Below are 12685 nucleotides of genomic sequence, written 5' to 3' on the forward strand. Positions count from 1 at the left end.
GTTGGCATCTTGTCACTGTTTCAAGACTCCCTCAATACTAAACATTAGTTAGGCCAGTAATGTAGTAAGGAGTAATTTCCAGGCACTTCTTGACTAAGCAGAATGATTGTGTACCCTCCAGATAGTTCAGAGTGCTAACTGAAAAAGGAGAACTACACACACAAAGGGTGGTCTTTCTTACTGTTCTAGTGCTATATCACTGACCCCCAGGAAAAGGTTCCTGACCCTCAGGAAATGGTTCAAGTGTTTAATTTAAAGCTAGATACTGAGATAGACAGATTCACGTCACAGACAAAGCGCCTAGTTTAGAACTCAGTCATGGCTGGCCCATCTTTTGAAATCTAAATCCCATAGAAGATAATGGGATTCAGATTTCAGTGGACAGGATATCAGTCACCAGTGTGATGGAGTAACTCATCCGCTAAGTTCTGAATCAGGCTCAAAGTCACAAATGCCTGGCAATTTTTGAAGGAGTTTGTGTTGGCATGAATATCTGTAGTTCAAAACTACTGATCAGTGCATGCCCCCTCTGTAAATTATAATTTTATTTCTGTCATAACTACTCCTACACATCAGGGCACCAGTCTCAGTTTCGATATAGGAAATTCTGTTGATGCAATCAGGGTGTTGCTTGCTCCACAAATCACAGGCTTTTTAAGGCATTTCAACTCTCTACACCACTACAAATGCACACCCCACTTAGGAAAATAGAATAAAGCGCTTTCGTGGCTGCATTGATTTTACGTCTTCTACCTAGCAGGCTTTGCGAAGAGAACTTCACCAGAAGTAATCTCTGGTAGCATGTGATGGTTCCAAATCACTCAACATTTTAGAGAAGCAGATCCCAGGTTATCCAGCCATTGTGGGAGAATATTTTGAATTCAAGAAATTCAAGGCCAGACAATAATTATAACCTTACTCACACATAGCATGATAGATCGTCATTTATTTGAAAAATCTAGCACTGTTGTCCAAAGCTCTTGCTGCAGACAACAGTACAGTAAGCAACGAGGGAATAACTACACAGGAAGCTGTATCAAAGAAAGCCAAGAACAACAGATGAGCCTTCATCCATGACATCAACACGCTCAGAGTAGGGGAAAGTCTCACAGAAACCAGCAGGTCGTGCCAGAGCTTTGGAGCCAGCAAAGTCAAAGATCTAAAACGTCAAGGAACACAAGGGCTCCATAGACATACCTTAGGACTGTTAGATGCTGCACATAAATAAAGAACTTGAAAACGAAAAAAAATAAACAACCATCACTGGTCTATATAAATAAGGTGTAACAGGATCAGAAATCCTGAGACCAAATAGAGTATGGACCGACGAATGAAAATTTGATTGCAGTTGAAATAAAGCTTACAGTGGAAGACTTATATTCAAATGAGAATGTGAATTAGGAGACTGAGAAGAAAGGGCTAGATTGTTTTAATGTTATACACCGGAAAATGACATGTTTTGGATATTAGTGATACTTATTTCTGACAAGTCAGTTTCATAATCAAAGGTTGACAGACTGTCGTGATGTGAATGTCACCTACATGGTATACAGGGAAGTTCCTCTGCCCTGAGGGCCCTACTGGTATCCTGACTTATTTTTTCCCTGGCATCACATTAATCTAAGCTTCTGTGGAGAGGCCTTGGCCCGTCCAACACTATTTTAGGTCTTGGACCTGCCTGTGACCTGGAGGGGTGCACCAGGCTTGCCCTCATTACTAAGAATGGGTTACCATCCCGATTGTGGGTAGAAAGCCAAGAGTGGTGGGGACAGCACTGTGGTTAAGAGAAGCCAATAGTGTGGCTCTGTTTCACTGAAGGTGAGACCTACTGGCCACCTCTGCAGAGTTCTGCTTCCATATGCATAGCCAGTCTGTTGCGCTGATCTCCTGAGAGCATGTTAAACATTTTGCAAGCGTAACACTGGCATGGTGTGTGAGTGGGTCAGTGTAATGGGGGCCAGTGGAATTGATTGTGTATTACAGGCCTTGCAAAGCGCAAGATGAAGAGGGAGGATTGTGCTTTCAGACAGTAGAAGTGTATTTCCTGCACACCTAGGAAGGAAGCCCAGATACTGAATGGACAGGAATGGAAACGGGGCTGCATTTAGAAATTCCATGAGCCCTTTTGGTTAGCCAGAATCTGCTGATTGGAAATTTAGTGGATGGGAGGGGTGTGTGGGTGGGATTGGATGCTCTGTAAAAAAAAGTCTCTATGGCAAACCTGCCACTTTGTCTGCCCCAGACTATTCCTTTAGTTGGGTTAACCGTGGCCATGAATCAAATCCTCACACCTCTTCCACCATCTGTTTTAAGGTCTCCAAGATTGAAATGGCCACAGTACTGCTCTGCTGTAAGAGTCATCACACTATACAAAGGCTGTGTCTGGAGAGCAGCATGGAGAAGGCACTTAAAAAGAGAAGCACCACAAACAGGTTCTACAATTGCAACATGGATCCACATCCTGCGTAGAAGTTGTGTATTGAAGTGGGAAATAATTCACTACACTCTGTTCCCGTTCCAGGATATGACTAAGGAAGTACTCAAAGGACTGCTGTTCAACCAGGGCAGGTGTCTGCCTGACAGTCAGTCTCCAAGAAGTGAGAGGACATCACGTGAAGGCTGGACATTTTACCGGAGAAGCTGTTGGCCTGCCCTGAAGCACCTACAAGCCTGCCTCCCTGCTGAGAGAGGGAAGGAGCCTGCCTGGCCCTGCACAAGAAGCAACTGTCTAGGAGTGGTGAGCCCCAACATGTTCCCAGGGGCTGTGGGACATCCAGGAAAAGTAGACTACTCAAGAGCGAACAAGGGGTCCCTCCCCCGAACCCCCCGCCGGTGTCTATATCCCCTTGGTAACTAATCTGAGTTTGTATTAAAAACTATTGCACTGTGCTCCTCATCTGACAAGTCGCGGGTTGCAACAGCATGACTACCATAGGCCCAGACGAGGGCTGCGATTGAATGTCTGCTGTGAGCCCAGACGAAGGTTGCATCTCCATGATCACTGTTGAAACAGACAAGGGCTGAAGGTGACTTATTGTAGCCGGTCTGGAAACAGGCTGCAACTGCCTTATTGTTGTCAGCCCAGATGAGAGCTATAATTACCTGATTGCTGTAAGCTCATCAGGGTTACACCTACCTTTGGTCAAGTTGGGACAGTAATAACAAAGACTGCTACTGCACACCTGAAGGCAACACCGGTTTCAGTCCAGACAGGATCACATCACTAAATCTGACAAAACTGCTGCAGTGGTTCTTTATTTGCATCTGCACAAGACTCTTGTGGCGGGATTATTCCAAACCAGGTTGGGCAGATGTGATGCTAGACGTGGCCCATGCCTGGCTCCGACCCTCCACTGGACTTGGCACACACTGTGATTCATGCCAGGAATGTAGGTGGGTCACCCCGTGCAAAAGTAGACTCTATCCTGTGGGGGGTAACAACAAAGTAAACAGAGCCTTTGACTGTGGACACATGTAAACTGGACAGAAGCCTGATTCAATCTACTCCTGAGCTCACTAGAAGGGGAAACCAGAGCTCTGTGTGAGTTCCTAAGAGGGAGTAGAGAGCAAGTGGGGCGGGTTAATTGCATACATGCTGATTGTCCTCAAGGATTCTGACTTACTTGATCATTGAATTGTACAAATATTTAGTGGATTGTGTGATTAAAGTGCTTTCTTTCTTGTAAAGACAACCACTTGACTAACATTAAGATGAATGCGCAATGCTGACCTCGAGCACTCCCCACTGATAAACCTGTGACTGCTTTCACTTGATACCTTGAGAGTCAAATGGAGAAGCCAATGTATGTGGCCCAGTAAGCAGATCCATAGTAGGGCAGAACCTGGAACATAAATGGCAAGCAACCACATCCCCCATGTTGGTGGGCCAGTAGGCCTTGCCTTCCTCATAGTCCTCGAAACGGGTTTGATGTAGACAACCCTAGTAGGTGTAATCAGAGGAGTAAATACAAACAAATAGAGGACCAAGAATAAAATTTGAAACACCATGCACTTTTCAATGGTATAAAAGCAGACACAAAGGCGAGCATGAAGGGAGGAAGTAGATATAGCAGTAGATTTAGGGAAAGAACAGTAATCCCCCTTCAGACTTAAATGTGCTTGAAAATCAACTCTAAAGACATAGGATATGGAATAAAGCAATTTCTAAATAATACAGTTCCTGCTGTATATACAATGAATCCAGGATTTTGCTGTAGAAGCACATAAGTGGAATGTCACCAGCCTTATTTTGGCACAATTAATTTTCTGAAATCCTTCACCAGGCCAAACATTCTCTCTTCTAATCATATCTCAACACAAATGATGTCAAAACATATGTGCCACGTTTCACCTTATTGGGTCCCTTTGCCTTTTCCTAAAATATCTCGAGTACACAGTTTGGTAAGGGGCTAGGATTCTTGCATCTGTCATCTGCAAAGCCTATCATGAATAGAAATATTGATTACTGGAGCCCTTGTAACTCTAAGATACATTGCCTATTTGGAGGAATTTTGAGTTTTGAATTCCTTGTACATATACACTAAAATTCTTGCAACCAAGAACATGTAGGGTGTCTGACTCTTTGCATCTGACTGCCGCAATGTCTACTACATACAGACATGCTTGATGATGGATTCCTTGCATGTGCATGGCATAATTCATTCTATGACATTAACAACACAAAAGAATGATGGACGGAGTGCTGACAATGCAAACACTCTCCCCCAGTCACAGATCTGGGTTTAATCCATCGTTTTTTTGCTGCCCATGCCATTCCAGTTTGGACCCAGCCATATGCAAATCAGTCTTGACCCTGTTCCCCATGGGAACAGTCCAGCCCGAACTGCGACATTAACAACACAAAAGAATGATGGACGGAGTGCTGACAATGCAAACACTCTCCCCCCAGTCACAGATCTGGGTTTAATCCATCGTTTTTTTGCTGCCCATGCCATTCCAGTTTGGACCCAGCCATATGCAAATCAGTCTTGACCCTGTTCCCCATGGGAACAGTCCAGCCCGAACTGCCAGGCCAGGTCTTCCCTGGACTGGAAACAAGCATCCTGGGACCGGTTTCGGGGTTTCACCCCTCATCAGCCAGGCTAGCTTGAATCCAGTGGCATGGGAAGCACGGGACCCACGTCTGGTTAGGGCGACATTAACAACACAAAAGAATGATGGACGGAGTGCTGACAATGCAAACACTCTCCCCCAGTCATAGATCTGGGTTTAATCCATCGTTTTTTGCTGCCCATGCCATTCCAGTTTGGACCCAGCCATATGCAAATCAGTCTTGACCCTGTTCCCCATGGGAACAGTCCAGCCCGAACTGCCAGGCCAGGTCTTCCCTGGACTGGAAACAAGCATCCTAGGACCGGTTTCGGGGTTTCACCCCTCATCAGCCAGGCTAGCTTGAATCCAGTGGCATGGGAAGCACGGGACCCACGTCTGGGCATACCCTTCCCACTTAGGGCGACATTAACAACACAAAAGAATGATGGACGGAGTGCTGACAATGCAAACACTCTCCCCCAGTCACAGATCTGGGTTTAATCCATCATTTTTTTGCTGCCCATGCCATTCCAGTTTGGACCCAGCCATATGCAAATCAGTCTTGACCCTGTTCCCCATGGGAACAGTCCAGCCCGAACTGCCAGGCCAGGTCTTCCCTGGACTGGAAACAAGCATCCTGGGACCGGTTTCGGGGTTTCACTCCTCATCATGATGGACGGAGTGCTGACAATGCAAACACTCTCCCCCAGTCACAGATCTGGGTTTAATCCATCGTTTTTTTGCTGCCCATGCCATTCCAGTTTGGACCCAGCCATATGCAAATCAGTCTTGACCCTGTTCCCCATGGGAACAGTCCAGCCCGAACTGCCAGGCCAGGTCTTCCCTGGACTGGAAACAAGCATCCTGGGACCGGTTTCGGGGTTTCACCCCTCATCAGCCAGGCTAGCTTGAATCCAGTGGCATGGGAAGCACGGGACCCACGTCTGGGCATACCCTTCCCACTTAGGGCGACATTAACAACACAAAAGAATGATGGACGGAGTGCTAACAATGCAAACACTCTCCCCCAGTCACAGATCTGGGTTTAATCCATCGTTTTTTTGCTGCCCATGCCATTCCAGTTTGGACCCAGCCATATGCAAATCAGTCTTGACCCTGTTCCCCATAGGAACAGTCCAGCCCGAACTGCCAGGCCAGGTCTTCCCTGGACTGGAAACAAGCATCCTGGGACCGGTTTCGGGGTTTCACCCCTCATCAGCCAGGCTAGCTTGAATCCAGTGGCATGGGAAGCACGGGACCCACGTCTGGGCATACCCTTCCCACTTAGGGCGACATTAACAACACAAAAGAATGATGGACGGAGTGCTGACAATGCAAACACTCTCCCCCAGTCACAGATCTGGGTTTAATCCATCATTTTTTTGCTGCCCATGCCATTCCAGTTTGGACCCAGCCATATGCAAATCAGTCTTGACCCTGTTCCCCATGGGAACAGTCCAGCCCGAACTGCCAGGCCAGGTCTTCCCTGGACTGGAAACAAGCATCCTGGGACCGGTTTCGGGGTTTCACTCCTCATCAGCCAGGCTAGCTTGAATCCAGTGGCATGGGAAGCACGGGACCCACGTCTGGGCAAGAATGATGGACGGAGTGCTGACAATGCAAACACTCTCCCCCAGTCACAGATCTGGGTTTAATCCATCGTTTTTTTGCTGCCCATGCCATTCCAGTTTGGACCCAGCCATATGCAAATCAGTCTTGACCCTGTTCCCCATGGGAACAGTCCAGCCCGAACTGCCAGGCCAGGTCTTCCCTGGACTGGAAACAAGCATCCTGGGACCGGTTTCGGGGTTTCACCCCTCATCAGCCAGGCTAGCTTGAATCCAGTGGCATGGGAAGCACGGGACCCACGTCTGGGCATACCCTTCCCACTTAGGGCGACATTAACAACACAAAAGAATGATGGACGGAGTGCTAACAATGCAAACACTCTCCCCCAGTCACAGATCTGGGTTTAATCCATCGTTTTTTTGCTGCCCATGCCATTCCAGTTTGGACCCAGCCATATGCAAATCAGTCTTGACCCTGTTCCCCATAGGAACAGTCCAGCCCGAACTGCCAGGCCAGGTCTTCCCTGGACTGGAAACAAGCATCCTGGGACCGGTTTCGGGGTTTCACCCCTCATCAGCCAGGCTAGCTTGAATCCAGTGGCATGGGAAGCACGGGACCCACGTCTGGGCATACCCTTCCCACTTAGGGCGACATTAACAACACAAAAGAATGATGGACGGAGTGCTGACAATGCAAACACTCTCCCCCAGTCACAGATCTGGGTTTAATCCATCGTTTTTTTGCTGCCCATGCCATTCCAGTTTGGACCCAGCCATATGCAAATCAGTCTTGACCCTGTTCCCCATGGGAACAGTCCAGCCCGAACTGCCAGGCCAGGTCTTCCCTGGACTGGAAACAAGCATCCTGGGACCGGTTTCGGGGTTTCACCCCTCATCAGCCAGGCTAGCTTGAATCCAGTGTCATGGGAAGCACGGGACCCACGTCTGGGCATACCCTTCCCACTTAGGGCGACATTAACAACACAAAAGAATGACGGACGGAGTGCTGACAATGCAAACACTCTCCCCCAGTCACAGATCTGGGTTTAATCCATCGTTTTTTTGCTGCCCATGCCATTCCAGTTTGGACCCAGCCATATGCAAATCAGTCTTGACCCTGTTCCCCATGGGAACAGTCCAGCCCGAACTGCCAGGCCAGGTCTTCCCTGGACTGGAAACAAGCATCCTGGGACCGGTTTCGGGGTTTCACCCCTCATCAGCCAGGCTAGCTTGAATCCAGTGGCATGGGAAGCACGGGACCCACGTCTGGGCATACCCTTCCCACTTAGGGCGACATTAACAACACAAAAGAATGATGGACGGAGTGCTGACAATGCAAACACTCTCCCCCAGTCACAGATCTGGGTTTAATCCATCGTTTTTTTGCTGCCCATCCCATTCCAGTTTGGACCCAGCCATATGCAAATCATTCTTGACCCTGTTCCCCATGGGAACAGTCCAGCCCGTACCGCCAGGCCAGGTCTTCCCTGGACTGGAAACAAGCATCCTGGGACCGGTTTCGGGGTTTCACCCCTCATCAGCCAGGCTAGCTTGAATCCAGTGGCATGGGAAGCACGGGACCCACGTCTGGGCATACCCTTCCCACTTAGGGCGACATTAACAACACAAAAGAATGATGGACGGAGTGCTGACAATGCAAACACTCTCCCCCAGTCACAGATCTGGGTTTAATCCATCGTTTTTTTGCTGCCCATGCCATTCCAGTTTGGACCCAGCCATATGCAAATCAGTCTTGACCCTGTTCCCCATGGGAACAGTCCAGCCCGAACTGCCAGGCCAGGTCTTCCCTGGACTGGAAACAAGCATCCTGGGACCGGTTTCGGGGTTTCACCCCTCATCAGCCAGGCTAGCTTGAATCCAGTGGCATGGGAAGCACGGGACCCATGTCTGGGCATACCCTTCCCACTTAGGGCGACATTAACAACACAAAAGAATGATGGACGGAGTGCTGACAATGCAAACACTCTCCCCCAGTCACAGATCTGGGTATAATCCATCGTTTTTTTGCTGCCCATGCCATTCCAGTTTGGACCCAGCCATATGCAAATCAGTCTTGACCCTGTTCCCCATGGAAACAGTCCAGCCCGAACTGCCAGGCCAGGTCTTCCCTGGACTGGAAACAAGCATCCTGGGACCGGTTTCGGGGTTTCACCCCTCATCAGCCAGGCTGGCTTGAATCCAGTGGCATGGGAAGCACGGGACCATATATGTTGAGTAATGGACTCTTCATATATACATGGTATAATTCTTGTCATAAACAGGCGTTTTGGTAATCTGATCCCTTGTATCTTGATCATACCCATCATTATAGATAGGTCTTATCCTCATGTTATAATGCCTGCTAGGAACAAACATTCTGTGTATTCAGTTCCTTTTATCTGTATGGTTCAATGGCTGATACAAACAGATTTGCTGTACCATATAACGGAGCTTGCAAGGCAACAAACGCTATCAGAGACATCATAGATTCTGAGGAGCATCCGTGGTGCAAGAAGTGGATCTTCCTTTAGCAACACAGACAGAACCCTTGAATTGTGGAATGTACTCTACCTTCCCTCTCAGTCCAACTGAGCACAACCATTAATGCCTCTGAAGGTTGTCCAGGAAAAGAGTGAGGGTACAGAAGCCTTCATATCACTATAGATAAATGCAAGATTATAGGTTAACTATCATCATATGGTAGCCTGCCTTGTGCCAATGCGTTATTATTACACCTATAATCATAACTTGAATCTATTGCTTTTTCAGTGTCATCTGAAGGAAGAGATGGTCCAGCGGTGTCTAGTGATGTCGCCTTTGTGGAGGCTAGTTGGACTGCTTCTAGCCCTAGGTAAGAGAAGGCTGAGGATGGTGATAATTGATTTACATTGCTTGTCTGCTATTTACAGTTCCAACAAGTGCAACGCTGCTTTAAATGAGACATTAGTCAGCCGAACAAAAGTCATGTAATTGTATCTCAGAAAGTTATTTTCAACCCACCATGCACCTCGTTTATGCTGCTAAAGTTAATGCATGTTAATAATCACCAAAACACAGAAAACGAATTTCTCAACGTTGCCAGGGATTTGCTGTAGGATGCTTCTTTGTTTGAATGTTCTGAAATTAAGGATGCTTTAAGTCATCCTGGGACCTGCATTTGGTTTTGAATGTATCCCTTCTTTTCATTCCAACGGTGTTAGAGGTACGTTAGAGAGGCACTGCTTTGTCTGCTGATTCCGATGAAATAATAGAAGGACTATTATTTCAAAGGCAGATGATGTATATTCATTTTTGTGAAGATGTGGGTGCAATTTATGATAGGACTAGGTACCTTTAACGTGGAGTACACTCGCATTGACCCCTTTGGGAAAGAACAGTCTTGTTTACTTAATCCCTAGCTCAACCCTGGGTAGCTGTGGTTGTGAGCAGTAAGGCTAAGTAAAAAGACTTAGGGCCTGAATACGACCTTGGCGGAGGTGATTACTCAGTCCCAAATGTGACCGATATCCCGTCCGGTGTGTTACAAGTTCCATAGAATACAATGGAACTTGTAATACGGTGGGCAGGATATCCGTCACATTTGGGACGGAGTAATCCCCTCCACTAAGGTCACAATCAGGCCCTCAGTCCTAAGCATTTAAAAGCACCTTCTCCCGAAATTAGAAAATCATACACCAATAAAAAGACACAAAACAATAAAAAAAATAGAGCTTCTTTTTATGAATTGTTAGAGTCCTTGATCATCAGAATCGGCCGGAGGGTTCCGGAGTTACAGATTTTCAAACTTTTAAATACTTATTTTAATGCAACCACAAACAAGCATTGGCAAACGTAAAATTGAAAACTTTTGGAAAGTTGGAAAAAGTTAGTCGGAGTATTCCATCCCATCTTGGGTAACCAAATCTGATGGGAATGGCATCTAGAGGGCCAGAAAGGATACTTTTCACAGATACCTGGCCACCAGAATGATTTTAAGCAAGTTTCCAACTTTAACCTAAGACCGCTATAGGAAACAATGGAGTGGTCTTGATACTGTGGGATACAGGCAAAGAAGCTCACAAGGATGCTCCGGTAGTGGTGCCAGCAACGGTGGTGTCCCTGTGGTGGTTCCTCGTTCCATGGGTGTTGTGGAGCAAACCTGGTCACGTAGATCGACGTGCCTCAAAGTCCTCTTTGTTGAAGAGGTTGCAAAGCTGCGGCTGTGCCACTGGCAAGGATACACCATGGTTGAACGCAAAACCTATGATGGGTACATGTGCCCTTTAGTCCAATGAATCTGGTCTCTGACAGCTCTCCTGGGTCCAGTAGACTCAGATGCGGAGTTTGGCTAGCTCAGATCCCTTTATTGCTGTGCCCGGTGACTGGTAGCAGGGAAACTTCCACAGGGGCGTCCATTTTGTCAAGTTGGGCTCTTCCACTCTTGTGTCCCTGTAACAGGTTCCAGGGGACAAGCCACTTGATCCTTTGAGTCACTGGAGTTGGTGAAGATGGGAAATCAAGTTGTCTCGAGGTCAGGAGCAACAGGCAGGTTACCAGCTCACTAGCCCAAAAGTGCAGCAGGTGCAGTCCTCTTGGCGGTGAAGCTTCTCTTTGTGCAATCAAAGGCCAGCATAATAAGCCTTCTTTGGTCCCCTCTTGTAATCCAAATGTGATCTCAGGGTAAGGGTGCCATGGATGTCCATTTTATCCCAGAAACATGACCCAAGGGGACAATGCATTCACTAGCCAATGGGCTACTGGGTCCCCTCCTCTCTGGCTATCCCAGAGTGCCCATTTTTAACCCTTCCAAAATGGCATGACCGTTCCTTGTGTGTGAGGAACAAGGTGGCCCATCCTCGGGTGTGGCCACCAGTGTGCTATACGCCCATGGGCAAACCGGTTCTAATGCTGTTTTTCCCTCTTGGCACTGTCTCCTAGATGTGTGCAGGAAGACATCCTGCACAGGAGTGTTGTTACCAGTGGTCCTTCAAAGGCAGCTTCATCTTTGAAGGACCACTTTGCCTTTTGGGCAATACCCTCTGCAGCCTTCCTGGGGGAGGAGGTCCCACCTTGTTCCACAGCTAATGCTTTTGTTGCTGGGCCTGGGAGTCATTCACACGTCTCCCCAGGCAGTCTGAAACCTGGCTATGTGAGAATGGCCTTTCTGAGGCCACTGTACTAGCTGGAGTTCAGCGTAGCAAGTTTATAGACTTGGCTTACAATTATTAGTGACACTATTAATTTGGTACCTTAATTGTCCTGGTTAGGTGGTCCCAATCAGAAGTTAGACGTGTTTAAGTGTAAACTGTTTAACCCTGTGTTAGCCAATGGGGCTCCTAACCTTCCCCAGCAAAATGAAAATTTGGAAGCATCGCTGGAAAGACATATTAAAAACACATGTTTTACATAAGCATATATTGATCCCTGACAGAGGACTTGGTAGTCCTGCTTTAGGGGAGTCTGACATTTATACTTAAGGGTCCCTTTGCTGTTAAGGGTAATGGCAAAGCTGAGGTAGACGTGTGGCACAGTGCCCTTTCTGTTTGCAGTGGCAAGCTGAGGTGTCTTTCATGTTTTGTACATGCAGGATAGCACAAACAGCACTGCAGTCCTGTAGACACTCTGCCTTGAATGCCCGGAGTACCATGGTTCCATACACTGGGGACGTATGAGTAAGGGAGTGGTTGCCAAATGAGGATAGCCAATTAAACATACTTTTGTTCAGGGTTAAACACTGGCACTGAGGTCTGGTTAGCAGGCCTCAGTGCACTCTCAAAGTTGAAAAACCTTCAGCATCAGTCCCAAAAAGAGGGGGAGAACATGCAAAAAGATGCATTTGCTTACATCCTTGGACCCACACACCTTCTCTAAAAGCACTTCTGGGAGCTTCAAAAGCAGAATTCTCTAAGGAAATCTAGAGAGACGTGTTGCTGACCAATGACACCATTACTAAAAGAGAGTTTTTCATCATCCCCTTATCAGTGACCCATCCCAGGACAAAATTCACTTGACTTTCAACATGTTCCATTGTGTGTCTTTGTTGAGTATGTGAGGTCCCTGGATTTTATGGTGGCAAGAATCTGAAT

The 12685-nt window shown here is 47.2% G+C and overlaps 1 protein-coding gene across 2 annotated transcripts in view; it reads left to right on the forward strand.

Annotated features, from left to right (window-relative positions):
- Positions 1-12685, forward strand: part of LOC138261134 (otoancorin-like) — a 208860-nt gene that overhangs the window by 31464 nt on the left and 164711 nt on the right. For both annotated transcript variants that reach the window (XM_069209811.1, XM_069209810.1), the window contains exon 2: positions 9390-9471. In XM_069209811.1, coding sequence (XP_069065912.1) covers positions 9408-9471 — 64 coding nt within the window. In that variant the 5' untranslated portion in view covers positions 9390-9407. The remainder of the gene's footprint in view (positions 1-9389; positions 9472-12685) is intronic.

Source organism: Pleurodeles waltl, chromosome 10, assembly GCF_031143425.1.
Source record: "Pleurodeles waltl isolate 20211129_DDA chromosome 10, aPleWal1.hap1.20221129, whole genome shotgun sequence".
Classification (NCBI taxonomy): Eukaryota; Metazoa; Chordata; class Amphibia; order Caudata; family Salamandridae; genus Pleurodeles; species Pleurodeles waltl.